This window comes from Ranitomeya variabilis, chromosome 8, assembly GCF_051348905.1.
Source record: "Ranitomeya variabilis isolate aRanVar5 chromosome 8, aRanVar5.hap1, whole genome shotgun sequence".
NCBI lineage: Eukaryota > Metazoa > Chordata > Amphibia > Anura > Dendrobatidae > Ranitomeya > Ranitomeya variabilis.
In genome coordinates, this window is record NC_135239.1 from 221,853,585 (window position 1) to 221,880,655 (window position 27,071).

Genomic DNA, 27,071 nt, shown 5'->3' on the forward strand with positions numbered 1-27,071 from the left:
ACCATCTCCTTGAACACCTTTTTCCACTGGAGGCCTCTGATACCCCTCCAGTTAACTTTTATTCCCGGGATGTAGAGATTTGTTCCTCCTGGCCGCAGTTTGGCCCTCTTTTTGGCCCAGTGTATGTAGGAATCTCCTACCACCCAAACTTCAACCCCTGTAAGAGACAATACATGTTAATTAAGCAAGTCGGGTCTTATGTATCTGGCGAAGCATGCGGACTTCCAACGACCCATTCTCTGAACTTCGGCCTCTGACACTCCTGCCCTAGCTGCCTCTGTGGCCGCCCCTATCCGGAACGAATGTGTTCCGTACTCCTTTGGATTTGCGCCGGTTTTTTTCAAGCATCGCTTGAACATTGCCTGGAATTGGTACTTGGTCAGAGGGGACCCGTCTGTATGGGTGAAGAAAAATCTACCCGCGTGTCTTATTACGGCGTATCTTTTAACCATTTTTAGTGGGCAAGCTGGGCCATCTGTAGAGTTAACCAGGACCCATGTGCCCCTACCGGTGGGATCGCATTTGGATTTTCTAACCCTGATGCGCAGGGCGTCGCTGCATATAACTATGTCCTCGTTAATTAGGCCTCCTTCCGACGTGTTTTTTGACCGCGGTAGCAATTCGCTAATACGCAGTGCTCCGAAAAAGACGGTCGCAAAAGCTGCCGATATGAGGGCCACCTCATATTGCGATGAGCACACTGACGGGGATATCGCAATCAGGTCCTGCAATAGTCTCAGAGAAATGGGGCGGCGACATTCTTGGCTTGGATGAAGCCTCTTCCAACCTTTTATGGCTTGTCTTATGCAGAAGGATTTGGTTACGTCTACCCATCCCAATAATTGAAAGAAAAATGCTAGCCCCGATAATTTCCGTTGTGCCGAGGTGCCCGACGCCCCGCCTTCCCTCATCCGTAGTAGGAAATCAGTTGTCACAGCGCTTCGCGCTCCGTCGCTTTCGTTGACTGGCCTACCCTGAATTAGTGAGCACCATTCCTCCCAAGCCTTACCACACACCTGCCAGGTAGCTGGCGAAACGGAGGCCCGGATTAAGGGCATCAATGATTGGCCACTGTGTCCCACAGGGACAGTGGGCACAGAATACCCCGGGGTTGCGCGTTGGGCTGCTGGATCCTGAAAGCCTGCCAATTGGAAAATAACAGTGGGTTAATGATATTATCATCTTCTTCCGCCACCACGGTGGCTCTACACCAAATATTGTTTTCAAGGCAAATTAGCGCTAGTCGGCGCAAGAGAGCGAGTATGGGCAGGGATGAAGAAGACATGTGATTCAAACTCTTAGCCGTTTTCACATTTTTTGTTTGGAAACGAATGTTCGTGTTCCTCAACTGAACGGCCCATATCTCCAACGCTGCTACTACCGCAAACAGTTCCCATAGGGCCGGGTCTTGACCCCATTTTGTTGCCGTCCATATCTCTGGCCAACCCGATTTGCACCATTGGTTTTTATAAATTGCTGCAAATCCCTCTTTTTTGTTCCACCCTATTGTCAGCCCTAATTCCTTGCTTGCGATCTCTCTCGCCATAACACACGTGTGACCGTTGTACGATTGTAGGAACGTTTGCCATACTAGTAGATCTGCTTTCAGCGATCGAGTGAGCCTGATTCTATGGCCGGGCTGAGAAGCGCCTTTTGTTGCCAAAGATAGTCTGCGTGAGAATGCTCTGCCGACCGGCATTACGCGGCAGGCGAACGTCAGTAGGACCAGTAATGCCTGCATTTGCTGGAGGGTTACCTTGTTCACTTCTCGAAAGCCTTTCAACATTTGCAGAGTTTTTAGTATTTTATCCTCTGGTAATCGGAAAACCATCGAATTGGTATCTATTTCGATGCCCAAGAACGGCAATACATTACATGGTCCCTCCGTTTTTTCCGGTGACAATGGCACGCCGAATTTGAGTGAGATAGATTTGAATTTTTCTAGTAGGTCGGAGCAGAGTTTAGACTTTGCGGGGCCTACGAACAGGAAATCGTCGAGGTAGTGAATTAGGGATTTACTGCCCGTTTCGTACCGAACTACCCAATCTAGGAAGGTGCTGAATAGCTCAAAATAGTGACATGAGATGGAACATCCCATCGGAAGGCACATGTCGAAGTAATAGAGCTGATCCACTTTGCAGCCCAGAAGGTGGAAACATTCGGGGTGCACGGGTAGTAAACGGAATGCCGATTCGATGTCAGATTTGGCTAGCAGGGCGCCGGGTCCGGCAGCCCGGACTAATTCCACCGCCTTATCGAAAGACGCGTATGAGACAGAGGCTTCTTCTGGGGAAATTGCGTCATTAACTGAGTCGCCCTTTGGGTGAGATAAATGATGAATTAAGCGGTATTTACCGGGTTCCTTTTTTGGTATAATGCCTAGCGGTGATATTTTCATGTTTTTGAAGGGGAGCGACTGGAAGGGGCCTGCTATTCTACCCAACTCGACCTCCTTTTCAATTTTTTGTCTAAGTATTTCGGGGAATTCGCGAGCCGATTTTAGGTTATCGGATAGGGTTGGCGTTCTTGTTAGCCTAAAGGGAATAAAAACCCGTCGGAGAATCCTGCTTGCAGCTGCTGAGCCGCTTTCTTATTGGGGTAGAGTTTTAGCCAGGGGGCCATCGCGCTTACGCTCACTGGGGTTCTGCCTTGTAGGTGCTTTGTAAGGCTGACGAGTGCACCTTGACGCTGGGTGTCCCCCCCCGCAAGCGGAGCAATCATGTCTGAATTTGCATAATGCGTGGAAACGGCAGTTTCCCTCATTGAACAACCAGCAGGCCCCGGGTTTTCGCACGACCACTGAGTTTTGACCTGCGACTGCGGAGTAATTAGTGGTCGTGGCCGAAAAGGGGGGCTGCTTTTGGGACAGCATCAACCGCAACCATACGTCTGTTGCTTTAACTCCCCAGCCTAGATCGGGCTGTAGGGCCAGACGCCTGCGGAACTCCTCATCATACCGCCGCCAGGCTGAACCGCCGTGCGACTTGTATGAACTATATATCATGTCCTAATATATAAACAATTCGGAGCAGCGTTCCGGATGTTTCTGGACCATAATACAGCCCATTACTGCGAAGGCCTGGAGCCAATTATTCATGGTTAATGCAATTCTCGATCTCCCCCTATCGAAACCCCTCTCGTTAGGTTTATCCACCGTTTGTTGGTCCGCTGATAACAGCGACCATATGTCAATATAATCGTTGCTCCAGATTTTCTGTCTCGTTTCCTGGTCTATATGGGCGCCTAGCGGGCTGATCCCGCAGAAGAAGGCGTCTTTGTGTAGATTAGCGGATTGTGGTGTTGCATTGTTCACCACCTTTCCGCTCGAGTGTGACAGTTGTAAGATTAACTCCTTTACCGCTGAGGTTAGCTCCATTTCTTTTAAGTTAACACCGTAGCGTAACACTTCCTCGCTACCCTTGTAACACTCACCGCTGTGTGATTCTGGACGAGTGTGCTCCGATCCTGGAGGAACCCCCGCAGGTGTTGACGGGGTGATGTCGCAGGACGGGGAAACTCTGGCTCCCGCTACAGCGTGGGACTGGCCGATGTGCTGGCCGATGCCCTGCGTATCGTGCGTTGGAGCCCGATTACAACCACATAGTGGCGGATTACTGGCTCTGTCTTCGGCGCCTGCACGGTTGTTGTTGTTGTGGCTGGAAGCCGTGGGGGATTGTTCTCCCCGGCTGAAAGCCCTAGAGGGTGCGCGTGATTTTGAAGTCTTGTCCCGTGCCCGATGACTCCTATCCGGGCTCTGCGATACATCGGACCCCTCGGATGTTGCTGATGACAGCCATTCTGAGGCCCGCGATCTGCGGCGGCTCCTATGGGAGCTGCGTCTACGTCGGTAACGGGAGGGGCGTTTAGAGGGGTAGCCCGAATGGCGACGGGAGTTATTGGAGGAAGATTGGGAGGACGTGCGGCGTCTACGCCTTCGTCCGCCCTTATTATGCGGTGCCATGGGAGGGATTCTTTCGGTAGCCCGAAGGGGATCATTGGCCGTAGACGGTCCTGTAGTGCTACTTAGGAGGGGGGGCGTTAGGAGGCCCTCGTATTCGGCCCTATTACTGGGATTTAACAGGGCGGCGGCTATCGGATAATTTTTATTGGGCATGTGGGCGATGTGGGGTGGTATGAGTGTGTCCGTGATTGGTGCAGTTAACAAAACTTCACAGTAATTTTTGTTGTGCAGCTGTTGAGCGCCTTGATCGGTCCTTGCGGACCGAACCTTGCGCTCCTCAGCTGCCCTGTACTCTGTACTGCCCGACCCCTGATACCCCCGTGCAGGCACCAGTGCTGCGTCTGCCGGGGGTATGCTGGAGGTCGGACCTGGTGGGGGATCTGTGCGCTGATCGGTCAGCTTCGACCGATCAGAGCATTCTGGGGGCTGCATGGCATTGATGCCAGCCTCCCGATTACCCCCAGCGGGCGGCGTATGTGTGCCCGCAGGGAAGGTAATGGAGGACCGGCCAGCGCCGCCATTGCTGGTGAATTGCAGTGACCGGAAGTCGGGGGGCGGGGACCGGAAGTGCCCGGCCGGAGCCCTTGCAGAGCTCCTGGCCGACGCCGAGAGAGCAGGAGGCCGCCGGCTGCTGCGAGGACGCCTCCTCCCCTACTTGGAGACGCTCCGGGGCGCGGGGTAAGCGGGAGGATCGCCTTCCCCCCGGCGCCGCCGGCAGCGTCTCCGGAGCGGCCAGGGAAAAGGGGGATGCCGCGCAACGCCCGGCGCTGCCAGGATTAGCCCCACCCACCCGGGACGGAGCTGCTGGCCGCACTCCGCAACCCCCCGCCTCTGCAGGGGCCTGCGCAGACGCCGTCTCGGATGAGATTCCTCCCACCCTCCGACGGGTGCGATGCCCGGCCCGGCCCCGCCCCGCCTACTATGCGCCGAGAGGGGCCTCTGCATACCGATCTGGGCCGCTCCAACCTCTGGTCCCCTGGGTGCTGGCGTTCCGGATGACAGCGAAGGTGAGCTAGACCCGAGGGGACCCGGGGGTGAAGGGGGGATGGAGGCCGGACCTAGTGGACCCAGGGGCGAAGGGGCGCGCGAGGCCGGACCAAGGGGACCCGTGGGCGGGGGGGGTGAGCGCGAACGGATCAGGGGGTGAAGGGGTGAGGAAGGACAGGTCGGGAGAGGGCCCAGGGAGGTGAGCCCTGACGTCGGTAAGAATGGCCTGAAGCCAGTGCTCACCTCTCTGTTCCACCCCTTTCAGCAGGGCCTCGACCAGGGGGTCCGACATAACTCCAGTGATGCAGGGACAAAGACAATGCTTCCAGGTGTCCGCCGGGAGGAAAAGAGAAAGTTCCCGGCCGGACGCCTGGATTTAACCCCTGTAGGAGTGGCCGTAGGACCCCTCCCCTCCAGTGACCACTGGCCGGCTGGGGGTCTTCCAATTAGTGCATCACTAAAGGGGAGTGATGCTAGGGGGGGAACTGGCACTGACATTCTTTCTGTGTTGCTCAATCTAGGTGCTCCCCAGTCAGAGACGCGCACCTTATACAGTACCGCGTCTGCCAGGAGAAATGTTTAGTTACCTAGAGACGTGGTATACAGCGTTCGTATGGGGAATAAGTCACATTAGCTGAACCTGTAATGTTATGGGAAAGAAGTATGTAATGTGACCGGGACCGATAATAATCCCAAAGTTGTGCGCCCATGTAGGTGCATGGCATAGCTATTTACCTTAAGTGACTGCCTGGGAAAGCGGCGCTCCCGCGCCTTGCTGTAGCTGTGTGTGCCAGCACTGGTATCTGAGGTGCTTATAACCCCATGTTCATCTAAAATAATGAGGTAAAAAGGTAAGTCACCTGCGCTTATGGAATAATATTACCGGTAGGTACCCTGCGCAATGACTTCCACTGAGGGAAAGTCAAAGAAAATGACTAGCACAATAAATATATGTTGAGCCAGATACTAGAGAGAATTGTGCGCATAGAGAAACGGACAACCCTTAGGGCTTGTTCACACCATCCTTTTTTTGCTGCGGATTTTTCAGGTCCTGATTTTGCAAAACCGCAGTGCAAAACCTGCGGTGGTTTTCACTGCGGTTTTCTGTCCTTTTTCTACTGCGGATTCCACTGCGGGTTTCCAGCTGCATTTTCCTATTGGTGCAGGTGGAAACCCGCTGCGGAATCCGCAGAAAGAATTGACATGGTACTTCTTTTTTCCGCAGAAAATCAGTGCGGATTTTCCAGCGGAAAAAAGGAACGTGGGAACAGCAGATTTTGTTTTCCATAGGGTAACATTGTACTGTACCCTGCATGGAAAACGTCTGCGGATCCGCAGCTGCAAATCCGCTGCGGATCCGCAGCAAAAACCGCAGCGTGTGAACATAGCCTTATAGGGTAATACACCCTGGTCACTACAGATATTAAAAAAATCAGGGTAAATAATTCCAAATATGCGCCACATAATCTTAGCACAAGTGAAAAGAAGGTAATCATTGACCTCCAAACCGACCACAACATTGTCAACCGCCCTGCAGACAAGGGTGGGGGCATTGTGGTGTTGGATTGTACCTCATACCACGAGTCATTAAGACTTCTTAATGATACCATAACATATAAAAAATTGAAATCTAATCCTACGGTTAATTATACCAAAAAACTAAACAATCTGGCCCTGAAGGGCAAATCACTGGGGATTCTGAATAAAAAAAAAAGAGTTCTATTTCGTCAATAACCAAACCCCAACAGTAGCCATTTTCTACCACATACCAAAAATTCACAAAGATACTATAGACCCACCAGGTCGCCCCATCATATCGGGCATAAATAGTCTGACAGCCAATCTTTCCAAGTACGTGGACCTGCACTTGCAAAAGTGTATGCCTTTGATTCCGGCTTACCTAAAAGACACTACACATACTATACAAATTTTGGAATCTATCACTTGGCAAAGTCACTATATTCTAGGTACACTGGATATTAAATCCTTGTACACTGTAATTAACCATGAGAAAAGTTGTGAGTCAGCACACCTATTCTTACATTCTTTAGGTATATACAAGGAATCACAAATACAATTTCTTCTAGAAAGTATAGAGTTTATACTCAAACACAACTATTTCAAATACGAGGAACAATACTATCTGCAAACGTGGGGCACCGCAATGGGCACACGCTTTGCGCCCAGTTATGCGAATCTGTATGTGGGTAACTGGGAGCAACAATATATCTTTAAAGAAGGACTACTCCAAATAGGTCTGAGACTCTGGCGTCGTTTCATCGACAATATTTTGTTTATTTGGGAGGGCACAATGACCGAACTTAATTTTTTCATTTCCAACCTCAACAATAACCAGTTTGGTCTGGAGTTTACACCTACCAGTAGCACCGCCAGAGTTAATTTTCTAGATTCAACCATCTATGTAGAAAATAATACATTAAAAACCAAATGTTTCCACAAGGAGGTCGATTCTAATAGCTTTATACATATCACAAGCTGTCACCTCCCAGTCTGGCTTACGAACATCCCTAAAGGCCAGTATACCCGTATTAGGAGGAATTGCACAGATTTGAAAGATTATTTTGATGAAACGGCACACATTACCAAACAATTTGAAGCCTAGGGGTATGATCCACGAACCTTGGACCTAGCTAGGCATACAGTAAGCCAAGTATCTAGGGAAAGTTTGGTCCACAAAGTAAACATAAGTAATTCTTCCTCAGACATCCATCAGCAAATTAATAAACTACCTATAGTAACACAATACCACTCAGGATATAAAAAATTTACAAGTATAGTTAGGAAGCACTGGCCGATTTTACAAGGTGATAAGTACATTGGGGACCTTTTACCCAAGAACCCCAGATTTGTTTATACAAAGGTGCAAAATCTGGGTCTTCTCTTGGCGCCAACCACAAAACCGGTTATGTTAAGAAATGAGTCATCTAAAAAAACAGTAGATCCCCGAAATCTGGGGTTCATGCCATGTGGTTGGTGTTCATGCTGTAAGCGGACATCCCGTAAGAGGTATATTCAAACTACGTTTGAGGATTCAAGTGGTACAAAGAGTTTTCCCATTGAGAGTAAGATTTCCTGCAAAACAACAGGGGTCATTTACATACTCACATGTCCGTGTAATAAAATCTATGTGGGCCGCACAAAAAGACCACTAAAGGCGAGGATAAAAGAGCACCTTGACAATATACAAAAAGGTTTCACAGGGCACCCTTTATCCCGCCATTTTGTGGAAAAGCATAACCGATCATGCACTAATATTCTCTTTTGTGGGATTCAAATGGTTCAGCAAAACCCTAGGGGAGGTGATTTTATTAAAACAATGTCCAGGGTTGAATCCAAGTGGATTTTCACACTGGACAGCCTGGCCCCTAAAGGGCTCAATCAAGAAATAGAGCTGTATGCATTTTAATTTTAATATTTAGGGTAATTTTAAGATTGTTTGTTATTCAACCAGCCCAACATGAGTCTTTTACAAACAATTCATGAATTGGTGGTCACAGGCTCATGTGGGGATCACCTTTGGTGACCCCACAGCCTATGACTAATAATGAGACATAGCATTTTATATATATCTAATAATTTATTGTAATTTTATTAACTCATTTATAACGAGTAATTTTAAGAGTACACTAGACATACCCCAATATGTTTTTTAATATGTTTAATTTTTAGTTTAATTATAAATAAACTTTTAGTTTTAATTGCTGTAATCATAGGATTCCTAATTTCCTTTTCATTCACTTCCCCCCCCCCCCTCCTTTTCTTCCTCCAGTTATGTTTTCCACGTGTCTATAGTGATATTGGGTAGACTGTGTACTTTCAAGCAGCAAATTTTGATATAGACCCCCATCGTCCTACTTAAGGTGGAACCAAGTGGTTCTATTCATCACCATCTAAGTTCGATATCTATGCAGAGTACACATGCCATACTATAGCTCAAACTATCACCCAGTGCGGTAAGGACAAACGCCCACAAGTTCCAATATGTGGGTGTATCAATATGCGGGCTATCCAGGCAGGCTATGAGTGAAGGGAGCGTAAACTATATAAGGCCGGGCCAGACAGGGAACTCCATCCCTGACGAAGAAGTGTATCCTTCGGAACGCGTCAGATTGGTTGCCCTGTCAAGCACCCGCCCTCCTACCCTGTGACGTCACATCAGGTACCACGCCCCCAACACAATCCGCCACCGCTCCGGCGTTGCTTCCGGCCGGGGCACGCTAGGAGTTGGCGGTTCTCGCTCACACCGCTCGGTCAGTGAGCAGAGACTCCTCTAGCCAAGCCAGCCAAGACACTACTCCGCAGTTCTACGGCACAGCCCTAACTTACCAACGAGTAAGGACGACTGGCACTCTCCACCTCGTGACCATTCCTGCTCCAACACCCAGTAAGTACCATCACTTACACTAATAAGTACGCCCGCACAATCAATTACTTTCCGGTGTATTACCCTTTAAGGGTTGTCCGTTTCCCGTTTCTCTATGCGCACAATTCTCTCTAGGATCTGGCTCAACATATATTTATTGTGCTAGTCATTTTCTTTGACTTTCCCTCAGTGGAAGTCATTGCGCAGGGTACCTACCGGTAATATTATTCCATAAGCGCAGGTGACTTACCTTTTTACCTCAATATAATATAATTAATGTATATATATACATATATATATATATATATATATACATATATATATATATATATATATATATATATATATATATATATATATATATATATATATATATATATACACACTAGACTGTGGCCCGATTCTAATGCATCGGGTATTCTAGAATATGCATGTCCCCGTAGTATATGGACAATGATGATTCCAGAATTCGCGGCAGACTGTGCCCGTCGCTGATTGGTCGAGGCAACCTTTATGACATCATCGTCACCATGGCAACCATTATGACATCTACGTCGATACTGTGCCCGTCGCTGATTGGTCGAGGCGAATTCGCGGCAGACTGTGCCCGTCGCTGATTGGTCGAGGCATCCTTTATGACATCATCGTCGCCATGCTGTGCCCGTCGCTGATTTAATTGATTGAATCAGAGACGCGGGATTTCCAGGACAGACAGACAGACAGAAAAACCCATAGACAATTATATATATAGATATATATATACATACACACAGAGACAGTACAGACCAAATGTTTAGACACACCTCATTTAAAGATTTTTCTGTATTTTCATGACTATGAAAATTGTACATTCACACTGAAGGCATCAAGACTATGTGGAATTATATACTTAATAAAAGTGTAAGACAACTGAAAATATATCTTATATTCTAGGTTTTTCAAAGTAGCCACCTTTTGCTTTGATGACTGCTTTGCACACTCTTAGCATTCTCTTCATGAGCTTCAAGAAGTAGTCACCGGGAATGGTCTTCCAACAATCTTGAAGGAGTTCCCAGAGATGCTTAGCACTTGTTGGCCCTTTTTGCCTTCACTCTGCGGGTCCAGCTCACCCCAAACCATCTCGATTGGGTTCAGGTCTGGTGACTGTGGAGGCCAGGTCATCTGGCGTAGCACCCCATCACTCTCCTTCTTGGTCAAATAGCCCTTACACAGCCTGGAGGTGTGTTTGGGGTCATTGTCCTGTTGAAAAATAAATGATGGGCCAACTAAACGCAAACCGGATGGTATAGCATGTCGCTGCAAGATGCTGTGGTAGCCATGCTGGTTCAGTATGTCTTCAATTTTGAATGAATCCCCAACAGTGTCACCAGGAAAGCACCCCCACACCATCACACCTCCTCCTCCATGCTTCACGGTGGGAACCAGGCATGTAGAGTCCATCTGTTCACATTTTCTGTGTACAAAGACACGGTGGTTGGAACCAAAGATCTCAAATTTGGACTCATCTGACCAAAGCACAGGTTTCCACTGGTCTAATGTCCATTCCTTGTGTTATTTAGCCCAAACAAGTCTCTTCTGCTTGTTGCCTGTCCTTAGCAGTGGTTTCCTAGCAGCTATTTTACCATGAAGGCCTGCTGCACAAAGTCTCCTCTTAAGGGCTTGTTTCCATTTGCGAGAAACACGTCCGTATCTCGCATGTGGAAACCAAGCTGTGGCGCCGGCACTCCAGAGTGGAGCGTGTGGCCGCATAGGAACACATGGAGCTGCACGCTCCGCTCCAAAGTGCCGGCACCACAGCTTGGTTTCCACATGCGAGATATGGATGTGTTTCTCGCAAATGGAAACAAGCCCTAACAGTTGTTGTAGAGATGCATCTGCTGCTAGAACTCTGTGTGGCATTGATCTGGTCTCTAATCTGAGCTGCTGTTAACCTGCGATTTCTGAGGCTGGTGACTCGGATAAACTTATCCTCAGAAGCAGAGGTGACTCTTGGTATTCCTTTCCTGGGGCGGTCCTCATGTGAGCCAGTTTCTTAGTAGCGCTTGGTGGTTTTTGCCACTGCACTTGGGGACACTTTCAAAGTTTTCCCAATTTTTCAGACCGACCGACCTTCATTTCTTAAAGTAATGATGGCCACTCGTTTTTCTTTACTTAGAATTTGTATTATGGCAAGAAAAAAAAGCAGCTAACAGTCTATTCAGTAGGACTATCAGCTGTGTATCCACCAGACTTCTGCAAAACACAACTGATGGTCCCCAACCCCATTTATAAGGCAAGAAATCCCACTTATTAAACCTGACAGGGCACACCTGTGAAGTGAAAACCTTTTCCGGTGACTACCTCTTGCAGCTCATCAAGAGAATGCCAAGAGTGTCGAAAGCAAATCAAAGCAAAAGGTGGCTACTTTGAAGAACCTAGAATATAAGACATAACAAAAAAGTGTGAAACAAATGAAATTAAGTATATAATTCCACATGTGGTAATTCTTAGTTTTGATTCCTTCAGTGTGAATGTACAATTTTCATAGTCATTAAAATACAGAAAAATCTTTAAATGAGAAGGTGTGTCCAAACTTTTGGTCTGTAGTGTATCTCTTTAGATTTTATATACACCTATACTGTGTGTATATGTCTATTCTATTGTAACCTGTCAGTGTGATTTTACTGTACACTGCACCTGAATTGTCGGCCTTTCTAAGGACACCGTTGCGTATTTCTCACAAGTCACACTGATGGCCCGTGTGGTGCGAGTTTTTCTTGCACAAATAGACTTTCATTGGCGAGTCTCGGCTGATATACGGTGCAAATCACAGCATACTGCAATTTCACTCGCACATAATACGGCCGTGAAAAAAAAAAAGTGATGGGAGATTAACATTGGTCTGAGTGCTATGCGATTTTTTTCTCGTATAGCACTCGTCCGTTTTCCTCTCTAGTGTGACTCCGGCCTTAAAGGGAAAATCATTCAAAATGTATATTTTTTTTAAATTTGTAAAATTTCTGATTTTTTACAAAATAAAGCAAAACATATCAACTCAAGTTTACCATTATCATAAAGTCTAATGTCACGAAAAAAAAATAATAATCTCAAAATCAATGGGATGTTGAAGCATTCCAGAGTTATTACTATATAAAGTGACACTGGTCAGATTTTAAAAAATTGGCCCCGCCACAAAGGGGCTAAGAGCTTGTACATGTGAACATTGTTTCAAAGGTGGCTGACCTGTCTCAGGCAGGTTTCACACCAGCATTCGGCAGCCTTCTTCCTCCATTAAGCCCCGCCCACTGCTGCGCCTCTTCCTTCAGCTCCGCCTAAGTCTGCATGCGTCCCCTATCTAACATTGGGTACGCAGGCATGCCTCATTTTGAAGATGCGCTGAACTGCGTCGAACGCAACATGTTGCATTTTATTGCGGTCGGCGCAGCGTTAAAACAATGCATGCGGAGGCATCCGCTTGGCCTGCGTACCCAATATTAAAGATAGGATATGCAGGACGCATGCAGACGTAGGCGGAACTGAAGGCAGAGTTGTGGCAGTGAGCAGGGCTTAGGCTACTTTCACACTAGTCCGTCGGTACGGGCCGTCGCAAACCGTCGGCCCGACGGACAGTGTGTTTTATGTAGAATGTGGGCAGCGGAGGCAGTTGTACAACGCATCCGTGGCCCATTGTGAGTTCCAGGGAGGAGGGGGCGGAGCTTCGGCCACGCATGCGCGGTCAAAAATGGCAGACTCGACGCACGAAAAAACGTTTTTTTTGGTGCCGACGGTCCGTCAAAACACGACGCATCCGTCGCACGATGCGACGTGTGGCAATCCGTCCCAATGCATCGCTAATGAGTCTATGGAGAAAAAACGCATGCAGGCAACTTTGCAAGATGCGTTTTTTCTCCAAAACGACGCATTGAGACGTGCGTCACACGACGCTAATGTGAAAGTAGCCTTAACGGAGGAGGAAGGCTGCCATCCGCAGCCCTGCCGAACGCTGGTGTGAAACCAGCCTAAGGCTGTTATTATAGCACCTTACATGTCTTAGGGTACCGTCACACAGTGGCACTTTGATCGCTACGACGGTACGATCCGTGACGTTGCAGCGATATCCATACGATATCGCTGTGTCTGACACGCTACTGCGATCAGACATCACGCTGAGAATCGTACGTCGTAGCAGATTGTTTGGAACTTTCTTTCGTCGCTTGATCACCCGCTGACATCGCTGGATCGTTGTGTGTGACACCGATCCAGCGATGTGTTCGCTTGTAACCAGGGTAAACATCTGGTAACTAAGCGCAGGGCCGCGCTTAGTAACCCGATGTTTACCCTGGTTACCAGCGTAAACGTAAAAAAAACAAACACTACATACTTACATTCCGGTGTCTGTCCCCCGGCGCTGTGCTTCTCTGCACTGTGAGCGCCGGCCAGCCGGAAAGCGAGCACAGCGGTGACGTCACCGCTCTGCTTTCCGGCTCTGGTGCTTACACAGTGGAGAGAAGCAGAACGCCGGGGACAGACACCGGAATGTAAGTATGTAGTGTTTGTTTTTTTTACGTTTACGCTGGTAACCAGGGTAAACATCGGGTTACTAAGCGCGGCCCTGCGCTTAGTAACCCGATGTTTACCCTGGTTACCCGGGGACTTCGGCATCGCTCCAGCGCCGTGATTGCAAAGTGTGACCGCAGTCTACGACACTGGAGCGATAATCATACGACGCTGCGACGTCACGGATCGTGCCGTCGTAGCGATGAAAATGGCACTGTGTGACGGTACCCTTAGGGCTGTTTTCCACTTGCGAGATACACGTCCGTGTCTCGCATGTGGAAACGAAGCTCTGGCACTCCAGAGCGGAGCGTGCAGCTCCATGTGTTCCTATGCGTGTATCTCGCAAGTGGAAAACAGCCCTTACACAGATACATCATGGGCTTGTCCTGACCTGCGCACGAAATGAAAGGCTAAAATACAATGTGGAGACTTAATAATGTTTTATTTACATTCAGAACTGGTTTAAGAGGAACAAATTACCATTTCCCACAGAAATCTCAGACTTTTACTTATAGAGATACTGGATAAATATCATTTTAACATTAGATATAGAAACATTTCTAATTTTATAAAACTGCATTTTTTTGCATTGAATAACTGTATGCCTTTGCTTGTTTCATTTTATGCATTTCTAAAGTATTGTAAAACTGTAATATGCTGTTGGTGCATGCGGGCTGGACTGTCGGTTTGGTATGTGGCTCTGTTCCCCCCAGGCCTGCCTCCGATGTCTGAGGTTTCGGTGTCCCAGACCAGAGATCATAATACCGGCCTTGAATTGTGAAGGACACGGCAGCCGACCCTGAGAAACATCCAAGGTGGGAAAGCCCCATCATGTCGAAGAGAGTCTGCTAGATCCAGGCCTAGCAGACCAGTGCTGGTGGGTTCATGGATGCCAGGAGGGGGCTGGCCTAAAGGAAGGTCTCGCCTTTTCCTGGCGGGTCGGAGAGTTGTCCCGTCGTTTTTTTGGACAGAACAATTCCAAAACAACCAAAATTGAACAGCAGATCTCTTGGGAGGCAGACTTTATTCCTCTGTTGCAGAAGCGAAGTACTCTTACACTGATAGGCGCAGAGTAGGACGCACTAGAAAGTTGGCGTGCATGATTGTTCAGGGCACTGGCGGTGTGGACCGGCCACCAGAGAAGGCCTAGACCGAAGCCTGGATATTTTAAGAGCAGGGTCACAGGAGCCTCTGGAAAACATGGAGGCTCCATGAATAGGAAGGTTTCCCCAGGAGATGCTCATATTGCTCAGGGGCAAACTAAAACATATTTGTCCTGTACTTTCCATTTTTTTTTTTTTTTTTTTTTTTTATTTTTTTTTTTTAAAGTAGCCCCCTCACTGCCTGGTAGGATATACCTGTCCTGAAGATCACACATCATTCTTCGCAGACCGATGATGAAGATGGGCATGGAATAACCTGGATGCAGACCTTTCGGCGGCTGGCACATAACGGATTCGTCTTCCCTCCCTACTCTATCTGGCTCTGGGGGGGCGAGAGGATAGGGGGATTCATGGCATGATCCGTCCTCTGGGGAACCACAAACACTCTTGATGTGTTAGGGCCTTGCCTCGTAGACCACAGATGATACGGTAGTGACAATTCTAGGTGGGAGATTAGAGTGACAATTCCACTGTCGCCCTCAAAAGCCGTATCTGAAAAAAAAAAAGAAAAAGAAAAAGGAAAATCGTTAATAAAAAAAAAAAACCAAAACCTAAGTCAGAAACTGGGCTGGGTGGTCCAGACCCATGTCTGCCTCCTACTGACATTAAGCTAAAAAGGATTAGCTTCGTGCCAGTTGGTGGTGTAGCCTCCTCTACAGGGAAATACCTAAAATTTTATTTTTGCATAGCATAAGCAGCATACACTCGTATTTTTTTTTGTGTACCCCATTGAAGCATTAGCCCCCCCCACATCAACCAGATGGCCACACAGCATAACCTCGCTCCCCCAGTCAGAAACCTCCACCTCACATTAACCAGCGGACCCCACAGGATAAATCCAAAGCCCACCAGACATTCCCTCCCCTCAAGCGTAAATCCAAATAGGACGCCCCCTGCCCCAACCATAAATCCCATCAGACACCCCCCCCCAATCGAACGCCACCCCAGCTTAAACTCTCATCGGACGTCCAACCCCCACAAACCCCCATCGGACGTCCAACCCCCACAAACCCCCATCGGACGTCCAACCCCCACAAACCCCCATCGGACGTCCAACCCCCACAAACCCCCATCGGACGTCCAACCCCCACAAACACCCATCGGACGTCCAACCCCCACAAACACCCATCGGACGTCCAACCCCCACAAACACCCATCGGACGTCCAACCCCCACAAACACCCATCGGACGTCCAACCCCCACAAACACCCATCGGACGTCCAACCCCCACAAACACCCATCGGACGTCCAACCCCCACAAACACCCATCGGACGTCCAACCCCCACAAACACCCATCGGACGTCCAACCCCCACAAACACCCATCGGACGTCCAACCCCCACAAACCCCCATCGGACGTCCAACCCCCACAAACCTCCATCGGACGTCCAACCCCCACCGGAAATGGAACCCCAGATGCAGACCCCCCACCCAGCACAAACCCCCATCGGACGTGGACCCCCCACCCAGCACCCCCCCCCTTCGGACGTCCAACCCCCACAAACCCCCATCGGACGTCCAACCCCCCCACCCAGCACACACCCCCTTCGATGTCCACCCCCCACCCAGCTTAAACCCTCTTCAGCCCCCCCCCAAACCCAACCCATAAGCAGGTCGCCCCCCCAATAAAAGGGATCCCCCAGTAAGCAGGTCACCCCCCAATAAAAGGGTTCCATCCGTAAGCAGCAGGTCGTCCCCAAATCCCACCACGGGATCCCCCCCAATAGCCAGTAGCAGGTCGCCTCCCCACATTCCACGGCAAGCAGGTCGCCTCCCCACATTCCACAAGCAGGTTGCACCCCACAAGCAGGTCACCCCCACATCCCACCACAGGGGTCCCCCAATAGCTTGCAGCAGGTCTCCTCCCACATCCACCACAAGGGTCCCCCCCAATAGCAGGTCACGCCCTCCCAAAACCCGACCACAAGCATGTCGCCCTCAAACCCCACCACCAGGGTCTCCCCAATAGCCAGCAGCAGGTCGCCCCCCCACTAAAAGGGGTCCACCCCGTAAGCAGCACGTCACCTCCAAACCCCACCCACAGGGGCCCCCCCAATAGCCAGCACGTCACCCCCAAACCCCACCACAGGGGCCCATCAATAGCCATCAGCAGGTCACCCCTCCACAAGCAGGTCGCCCCCACTAAAAGGGGTCCCGCAACAAGCAGGTCGCCTCCCCAAACCCAACCATAAGCAGGTCACCCTCACTAAAAGGGGTCCCCCACATGCAGGTCGCCCCCAAATCACACCACAGGGGTCCCACCATAGGGGTCACCCCAATAGCCAGCAGGTCTCCCACCCCAAACAGGTCACCCCTAAATCCCACCACAGGGGTCCCCCCAATTGCCAGCAGCAGGTCACCCCCCCCACAAGCAGGTCGCCCCCCACTAAAATGGGTCACCCCCAATAGCATGCAGCAGGTCGCCCCCCCACAGGCAGGTCAAGGGTCCCCCAATAGCCTGCAGCAGGTCGCCCCCCTCACACAAGCAGGGCGCCTACCACAGGGGTCCACCACAACAGCCAGCAGCAGTCCCCCCCCCCCACAAAATCCCACAATAGCCAGCAGCAGCAGGTCCCCCCAAAATCCCACCACAGCGGTCCCCCACAATAGCCAGCATCAGGTGCCCCCCCCAATCCCACCACAGGAGTCCCCCACAACAGCCAGTAGCAGCCCCCACCAAAATTCCACCACAGGAGTCCCCCACAACAGCCAGCTGCAGCAGTCCCCCCAAAAATCCCACCACAGGGGTCCCCCACAACAGCCAGCAGCAGGTCCCCCAAATCATACCACAAGGGTCCCCCACAATAGCCAGCAGCAGCGGATCCCCCCAAAATCCCACTGCAGGGGTCCCCCACAACAGCCAGCTGCAGCAGTCCCCCAAAAATCCCACCACAGGGGTCCCCCACAACAGCCAGCAGCAGGTCCCCCAAATCACACCACAAGGGTCCCCCACAATAGCCAGCAGTAGCGGATCCCCCCAAAATCCCACCGCAGGGGTCCCCCACAACAGCCAGCTGCAGCAGTCCCCCAAAAATCCCACCACAGGGGTCCCCCACAACAGCCAGTAGCAGGTCCCCCAAATCACACCACAAGGGTCCGCCACAATAGCCAGCAGCAGCGGAGCCCCCCCAAATCCCACCGCAGGGGTCCCCCACAATAGCCAGCAGCAGCGGAGCCCCCCAAAATCCCACCGCAGGGGTCCCCCACAATAGCCAGCAGCAGCGGAGCCCCCCAAAATCCCACTGCAGGGGTCCCCCACAACAGCCAGCTGCAGTAGTCCCCCAAAAATCTCACCACAGGGGTCCCCCACAACAGCCAGCAGCAGGTCCCCCAAATCACATCACAAGGGTCCCCCACAATAGCCAGCAGTAGCGGATCCCCCCAAAATCCCACCGCAGGGGTCCCCCACAACAGCCAGCAGCAGGTCCCCCAAATCACACCACAAGGGTCCCCCACAATAGCCAGCAGTAGCGGATCCCACCAAAATCCCACCGCAGGGGTCCCCCACAACAGCCAGCTGCAGCAGTCCCCCAAAAATCCCACCACAGGGGTCCCCCACAACAGCCAGTAGCAGGTCCCCCAAATCAAACCACAAGGGTCCCCCACAATAGCCAGCAGCAGCGGAGCCCCCCCAAATCCCACCACAGGGGTCCCCCACAATAGCCAGCAGCAGCGGAGCCCCCCCCAAATCCCACCGCAGGGGTCCCCCACAATAGCTAGCAGCAGCGGAGCCCCCAAAATCCCACCGCAGGGGTCCCCCACAATAGCTAGCAGCAGCGGAGCCCCCAAAATCCCACCGCAGGGGTCCCCCACAATATAGCCAGGAGCAGCGGAGCCCCCCCAAAATCCCACCGCAGGGGTCCCCCACAATATAGCCAGGAGCAGCGGAGCCCCCCCAAAATCCCACCGCAGGGGTCCCCCACAATATAGCCAGCAGCAGCGGAGCCCCCGAAGTCCCACCGGAGGGGTCCCCCACAATAGCAAGCAGAAGCGGAGCCCCCCCCCCCAAATCCCACCACGGGGTCCCCCACAATAGCCAGCAGCAGCGGAGCCCCCTCAAACCCCACCGCAGGGGTCCCCCACAATAGCCAGCAGCAGCGGAGCCCCCCAAAATCCCACCACAGGGGTCACCCACAACAGCCAGCTGCAGCGGTCCCACGGCAGGGGTCCCCCACAACAGCCAGCAGCAGGTCCCCCAAATCCCACCGCAGGGGTCCCCCACAATAGCCAGCAGCAGCGGAGCCCCCCAAAATCCCACCGCAGGGGTCCCCCACAATAGCAAGCAGCAGAGCCCCCCCAAATCCCACCGCAGGGGTCCCCCACAATAGCCAGCAGCAGCGGAGCCCCCCAAATCTCACCACAGGGGTCACCCACAACAGCCAGCTGCAGCAGTCCCACCGCAGGGGTCCCCCATAACAGCCAGCAGCAGGTCCCCCAAATCACACCACAAGGGTCGCCCTCAATAGCCAGCAGCAGCGGAGCCCCCCAAAATCCCACCGCAGGGGTCCCCCACAATAGCCAGCAGCAGCGGAGCCCCCCAAAAACCCACCGCAGGGGTCCCCCACAATAGCCAGCAGCAGCGGAGCCCCCCCAAATCCCACCACAGGGGTCACCCACAACAGCCAGCTGCAGCAGTCCCACCGCAGGGGTCCCCAACAATAGCTAGCAGCAGCGGAGCCCCCAAAATCCCACCGCAGGGGTCCCCCACAATAGCTAGCAGCAGCGGAGCCCCCAAAATCCCACCGCAGGGGTCCCCCACAATATAGCCAGGAGCAGCGGAGCCCCCCCAAAATCCCACCGCAGGGGTCCCCCACAATATAGCCAGCAGCAGCGGAGCCCCCGAAGTCCCACCGGAGGGGTCCCCCACAATAGCAAGCAGAAGCGGAGCCCCCCCCCCCAAATCCCACCACGGGGTCCCCCACAATAGCCAGCAGCAGCGGAGCCCCCTCAAACCCCACCGCAGGGGTCCCCCACAATAGCCAGCAGCAGCGGAGCCCCCCAAAATCCCACCACAGGGGTCACCCACAACAGCCAGCTGCAGCGGTCCCACGGCAGGGGTCCCCCACAACAGCCAGCAGCAGGTCCCCCAAATCCCACCGCAGGGGTCCCCCACAATAGCCAGCAGCAGCGGAGACCCCCAAAATCCCACCGCAGGGGTCCCCCACAATAGCAAGCAGCAGAGCCCCCCCAAATCCCACCGCAGGGGTCCCCCACAATAGCCAGCAGCAGCGGAGCCCCCCAAATCCCACCACAGGGGTCACCCACAACAGCCAGCTGCAGCAGTCCCACCGCAGGGGTCCCCCACAACAGCCAGCAGCAGGTCCCCCAAATCACACCACAAGGGTCGCCCTCAATAGCCAGCAGCAGCGGAGCCCCCCAAAATCCCACCGCAGGGGTCCCCCACAATAGCCAGCAGCAGCGGAGCCCCCCAAAAACCCACCGCAGGGGTCCCCCACAATAGCCAGCAGCAGCGGAGCCCCCCAAAAACCCACCGCAGGGGTCCCCCACAATAGCCAGCAGCAGCGGAGCCCCCCCAAATCCCACCACAGGGGTCACCCACAACAGCCAGCTGCAGCAGTCCCACCGCAGGGGTCCCCCACAACAGCCAGCAGCAGGTCCCCCAAATCACACCACAAGGGTCGCCCTCAATAGCCAGCAGCAGCGGAGCCCCCCAAAATCCCACCGCAGGGGTCCCCCACAATAGCCAGCAGCAGCGGAGCCCCCCAAAAACCCACCGCAGGGGTCCCCCACAATAGCCAGCAGCAGCGGAGCCCCCCCAAATCCCACCACAGGGGTCACCCACAACAGCCAGCTGCAGCAGTCCCACCGCAGGGGTCCCCCACAACAGCCAGCAGCAGGTCCCCCAAATCCCACCGCAGGGGTCCCCCACAATAGCCAGCAGCAGCGGAGCCCCCCCAAATCCCACCACAGGGGTCACCCACAACAGCCAGCTGCAGCAGTCCCACCGCAGGGGTCCCCCACAATAGCAAGCAGCAGAGCCCCCCCAAATCCCACCGCAGGGGTCCCCCACAATAGCCAGCAGCAGCGGAGCCCCTCAAAATCCCACCGCAGGTCGCTCCCCACACAGATAAGCAGGTCGCCCACCACAGGGCCTCCCCCCAATAGCGATCAGCAAGTAGCATTTTTTCACCCTGAAACCACCGACCTCCATGGCGTCCACAACCTATCATGCTGCTTTCATTTGCCGCCTTGGTAAAAACGCCCATGATGTCAACTCAGAACACGCCCCCTCCCGATAGGACACGCCCCCGGAAATGACGTCACACCTGGAAGGAGCCCATACACTCTAGCATTTACCCATTTCTCGCGTGAGTTCTATAGTCGACTAATGTGAGCGGAAGTTGCTGCTCTTTCTCTTTTCCGGCGGCCATAGTGGTCCGTGCAGCTGGGTAAGGAGCTCGGGAGGCGAAGTGAGGTACAATCCGCCGCGATCCTCGCCCGCAGCGCGCGCTGTGCGCCTCCTCATAGTCTCAGAGTGTAGCCGCGGCCGCTGCGGTGTTCGGATGGAAACTATGTAGTGGCGGGGGGACTGTAGGGGAGCTCGGGTGAATGGAGCCGGCCGCCGGTGTGGGACGTCCACGGCTCGCGGCCTGTGATGGTTGTGTGAGGAGGAAGACGGGCTCTGCTCGGAGTGTGTGCGGCCCGGTGTGGGAATGCAGGGAGCCCGCTGTGTGTCCGGTGTGGGAATGCAGGGAGCCCGCTGTGTGTCCGGCCAGGTGTGGGAATGCAGGGAGCCCGCTGTGTGTCCGGGCCCGGTGTGGGAATGCAGGGAGCCCACCGCTGTGTGTCCGGTGTGGGAATGCAGGGAGCCCGCTGTGTGTCCGGCCAGGTGTGGGAATGCAGGGAGCCCGCTGTGTGTCCGGGCCCGGTGTGGGAATGCAGGGAGCCCACCGCTGTGTGTCCGGGCCTGGTGTGGGAATGCAGGGAGCCCGCTGTGTGTCCGGTGTGGGAATGCAGGGAGCCCGCTGTGTGTCCGGGCGCGGTGTGGGAATGCAGGGAGCCCGCTGTGTGTCCGGGCCCGGTGTGGGAATGCAGGGAGCCCGCTGTGTGTCCGGGCCCGGTGTGGGAATGCAGGGAGCCCGCTGTGTGTCCGGTGTGGGAATGCAGGGAGCCCGCTGTGTGTCCGGTGTGGGAATGCAGGGAGCCCGCTGTGTGTCCGGGCGCGGTGTGGGAATGCAGGGAGCCCGCTGTGTGTCCGGGCCCGGTGTGGGAATGCAGGGAGCCCGCCGCTGTGTGTCCGGGCCCAGTGTGGGAATGCAGGGAGCCCGCTGTGTGTCCGGGCCCGGTGTGGGAATGCAGGGAGCCCGCTGTGTGTCCGGGCCCAGTGTGGGGATGCAGGGAGCCCGCTGTGTGTCCGGGCCCGGTGTGGGAATGCAGGGAGCCCGCTGTGTGTCCGGGCCCAGTGTGGGGATGCAGGGAGCCCGCTGTGTGTCCGGGCCCGGTGTGGGAATGCAGGGAGCCCGCCGCTGTGTGTCCGGTGTGGGAATGCAGGGAGCCCGCTGTGTGTCCGGGCCCGGTGTGGGAATGCAGGGAGCCCGCTGTGTTTCCGGGCCCGGTGTGGGAATGCAGGGAGCCCGCTGTGTGTCCGGGCCCGGTGTGGGAATGCAGGGAGCCCGCTGTGTGTCCGGGCCCGGTGTGGGAATGCAGGGAGCCCGCCGCTGTGTGTCCGGGCCCGGTGTGGGAATGCAGGGAGCCCGCTGTGTGTCCGGGCCCGGTGTGGGAATGCAGGGAGCCCGCTGTGTGTCCGGGCCCGGTGTGGGAATGCAGGGAGCCCGCTGTGTGTCCGGGCCCGGTGTGGGAATGCAGGGAGCCCGCCGCTGTGTGTCCGGGCCCGGTGTGGGAATGCAGGGAGCCCGCTGTGTGTCCGGGCCCGGTGTGGGAATGCAGGGAGCCCGCTGTGTGTCCGGGCCCGGTGTGGGAATGCAGGGAGCCCGCCGCTGTGTGTCCGGGCCCGGTGTGGGAATGCAGGGAGCCCGCCGCTGTGTGTCCGGGCCCGGTGTGGGAATGCAGGGAGCCCGCCGCTGTGTGTCCGGGCCCGGTGTGGGAATGCAGGGAGCCCGCCGCTGTGTGTCCGGGCGCGGTGTGGGAATGCAGGGAGCCCGCTGTGTGTCCGGGCGCGGTGTGGGAATGCAGGGAGCCCGCTGTGTGTCCGGGCCCGGTGTGGGAATGCAGGGAGCCCGCTGTGTGTCCGGGCCCGGTGTGGGAATGCAGGGAGCCCGCCGCTGTGTGTCCGGGCCCGGTGTGGGAATGCAGGGAGCCCGCCGCTGTGTGTCCGGGCCCGGTGTGGGAATGCAGGGAGCCCGCCGCTGTGTGTCCGGGCCCGGTGTGGGAATGCAGGGAGCCCGCTGTGTGTCCGGGCCCGGTGTGGGAATGCAGGGAGCCCACTGTGTGTCCGGGCGCGGTGTGGGAATGTAGGGAGCCCGCCGCTGTGTGTCCGGGCCCGGTGTGGGAATGCAGGGAGCCCGCTGTGTGTCCGGGCCCGGTGTGGGAATGCAGGGAGCCCGCTGTGTGCCTGGTGTGGTGGCCGGGGGCCGGTGCTAAGCCTGTATCACTATGGTGGTCTCCGCTGATGTCTTCATTTCCCTTATTTCCTCAGTCACCATGAAGTTCAACCCGTTCGTCACCTCAGACCGCAGCAAGAACCGTAAGAGGCACTTCAATGCCCCCTCTCATGTGCGCAGGAAGATCATGTCCTCCCCCCTGTCCAAGGAGCTGAGGCAGAAGTACAGCGTCCGCTCTATGCCCATCCGCAAGGACGATGAGGTCCAGGTAAACGCCACCCTGGTGTGAGAATGGCTGTTAGGCCGGCGTCACACTCGGCGTAAGACAATACGGTCCGTTTTTTACGTCCGTACTACGGCCGTAATATGGAGAAATGTTCCCAAAATAGTGATCCGTAGTCAGGGTGTGTCAGCGTATTTTGCGCATGGCATCCTCCGTATGTAATCCGTATGGCATCCGTACTGCGAGATTTTCGCGCAGGCTTGCAAAACCGACATCTAATGGATTTATGTGCTCAAATGTTCGGGAAAACATATATACATATATATATGTCATTGAGACACATATATATATATATATATATATATATATATATATATATATACTAGCTGTACTACCCGGCTTCGCCCGGGTTAATGACTGCTGTTAGCAAAATAGAATGTGTTAACAAAAATTTATTCTGCACACAAAAACCACAAAACAAATAGATAGAAATGTAATTATTAAAAGGCAAAAACTAAGCAAATAGAAGCATTTCACAACATATATTAGCTTTGTTATACTGAGAATGTCTTTGTTGCCTATATTAACCAATCAGAGCTCAGGTTAATTAACTGTAGCAAAATAGAAGCTGAGCTGTGATTGGTTGCTATTGGCAGCCTGATAAATCCCCAGCCAACAGGAAGCCCTCCCCCCTGGCAGTATATATTAGCTCACACATACACATAATAGACAGGCCATGTGACTGACAGCTGCCGTATTTCCTATATGGTACATTTGTTGCTCTTGTAGTTTGTCTGCTTATTAATCAGATTTTTATTTTTGAAGGACAATACCAGACTTGTGTGTGTTTTAGGGTGAGTTTCATGTGTCAAGTTGTGTGTGTTGAGTTGCGTGTGGCGACATGCATGTAGCGACTTTTGTGAGATGAGTTTTGTGTGGTGACATGCGTGTAGCAACATTTTGTGTGTCGAGTTGCATGTGACAGGTTAGTGTAGCAAGTTGTGTGCAGCAAGATTTGTGCATGGCGAGTTTTGCGCGTGGCGAGTTTTATGTGTGGTGCGTTTTGAGTATGTGCAAGTTTTATGTGAGGCAACTTTTGCATGTGGTGCAACTTTTGTACATGTGGCAATTTTTCTGTGTGTGCAAGTTTTGCATGAGGTGAGTTTTCCATGAGGTGAGTTTTGCACGTGTGGCGAGTTTTGCGTGAGCCTAGTTTTGCATATGGCGAGTTTTGCATGTAGCGAGTTTTGCGCGTTGCGAGTTTTGAGTGGTGACTTTTGTGTTTCGACTTTTATGTGGCGAGGTTGGTGTGTGTGTGGTGAAATGTGTGCTGAGGGTGGTATATGTGTTCAAGCACGTGGTAGTGTGTGGCGCATTTTGTGTTTGTGTTCACATCCCAGTGTGTGGTGAGTATCCCATGTCGGGGCCCCACCTTAGCAACTGTACGGTATATACTCTTTGGCACCATCGCTCTCATTCTTTAAGTCCTCATTGTTCACATCTGGCAGCTGTCAATTTTCCTCCAACACTTTTCCCTTCACTTTTTCCCCATTATGTAGATAGGGGCAAAATTGTTTGGTGAATTGGAATGCGCGGGGTTAAAATTTCACCTCACAACATAGCCTATGACGCTCTCGGGGTCCAGACGTGTGACTGTGCAAAATTTTGTGGCTGTAGCTGCGACGGTGCAGATGCCAATCCCGGACATACACACATACATACATACACACATTCAGCTTTATATATTAGATATACCTGTATGTAATCTCCTGTATATAGTATATACCTGTGTGTCATCTCACCTATATATAGTATATATCTGTGTGTCATCTCCTTCTGTATATAGTATATACCTGTATGTCATCTCCTCCTATACATAGCATATACCTGTATGTCATCTCCTCCTGTATATACTATATACCTGTAGGTAATCTGCTCCTGTATATAGTATATACCTGTGTGTCATCTCCTCCTGTATATAGTATATACCTGTATGTCATCTCCTCCTGTATGTAGTATGTACCTGTATGTCATCTCCTCCTCTATATAGTATATACCTGTGTGTCATCTCTCCTGTATATAGTATATATCTGTGTGTCATCTCCTCCTGTATATAGCATATACCTGTGTGTCATCTCCCCTGTAAATAGTATATACCTGTGTGTCATCTCCTCCTGTATATAGTATATAACTGTATGTCATCTCCTCCTGTATTAGCCCTCGTTCACACGTTATTTGGTCAGTATTTTTACCTCAGTATTTGTAAGCTAAAATGGCAGCCTGATAAATCCCCAGCCAACAGTAAGCCCTCCCCCTGGCAGTATATATTAGCTCACACATACACATAATAGACTGGTCATGTGACTGACAGCTGCCGGATTCCTATATGGTACATTTGTTGCTCTTGTAGTTTGTCTGCTTATTAATCAGATTTTTATTTTTGAAGGATAATACCAGACTTGTGTGTGTTTTAGGGCGAGTTTCGTGTGTCAAGTTGTGTGTGTTGAGTTGCGTGTGGCGACATGCATGTAGGGACTTTTGTGAGATGAGTTTTGTGTGGCGACATGTGTGTAGCAACTTTTTGTGTGTCGAGTTGCATGTGACAGGTTAGTGTAGCAAGTTGTGTGCAGCAAGTTTTGCGCATGGCGAGTTTTGCGCGTGGCGAGTTTTATGTGTGGTGCCTTTTGAGTATGTGCAAGTTTTGTGTGAGGCAACTTTTGCATGTGTTGCAACTTTTGTGTATGTGGCAATTTTTCTGCGTGTGGCAATTTTTCTGCGTGTGCAAGTTTTGCGTGTGGCGAGTTTTCCATGAGGTGAGTTTTGCACGTGTGGCGAATTTTGCATGTGGAGATTTTTGCGCGTGGCGAGTTTTGAGCGGCGACTTTTGTGTTTCTACTTTTATGTGGTGAGGTTGGTGTATGTGTGGTGAAATGTGCGCTGAGGGTGGTATATGTGTTCGAGCACGTGGTAGTGTGTGGCGCATTTTGTGTGTGTGTTCATATCCCCGTGGTGGTGTGGTGATTATCCCATGTCGGGGCCCCACCTTAGCAACTGTACAGTATATACTCTTTGGCGCCATCACTCTCATTCTTTAAGTCCCCCTTGTTCACATCTGGCAGCTGTTAATTTGCCTCCAACACTTTTCCTTTCATATTTTCCCCATTATGTAGATAGGGGCAAAAATGTTTGGTGAATTGGAAAGCGCGGGGTTAAAATTTCACCTCACAACATAGCCTATGATGCTCTCGGGGTCCAGACGTGTGACTGTGCAAATTTTTGTGCCTGTAGCTGCGAC

At 52.4% G+C, this 27,071-nt stretch overlaps 1 protein-coding gene and 1 long non-coding RNA gene across 4 annotated transcripts in view; one reads left to right on the forward strand and one right to left on the reverse strand.

The window, feature by feature from the left end:
* Positions 1-14,295: 14,295 nt before the first annotated feature.
* LOC143788010 (uncharacterized) lies at positions 14,296-21,317 on the reverse strand. Its single transcript, XR_013218529.1, has 3 exons — positions 21,198-21,317; positions 15,227-15,523; positions 14,296-15,059 (listed from the first exon to the last, which is right to left on the reverse strand). It is a non-coding gene; the product is annotated as an uncharacterized LOC143788010 (long non-coding RNA).
* Positions 21,302-27,071, forward strand: part of LOC143788009 (large ribosomal subunit protein uL24) — a 41,612-nt gene continuing 35,842 nt past the window's right edge. Inside the window, exons 1-2 of one of the 3 annotated variants that reach the window (XM_077277323.1) lie at positions 21,302-21,441; positions 23,649-23,821. In XM_077277323.1, coding sequence (XP_077133438.1) covers positions 23,654-23,821 — 168 coding nt within the window. In that variant the 5' untranslated portion in view covers positions 21,302-21,441; positions 23,649-23,653. Of the gene's footprint in view, positions 21,550-23,648; positions 23,822-27,071 lie in introns of all 3 variants that reach the window. The other 2 variants (XM_077277324.1, XM_077277325.1) reach the window with 2 other exon arrangements.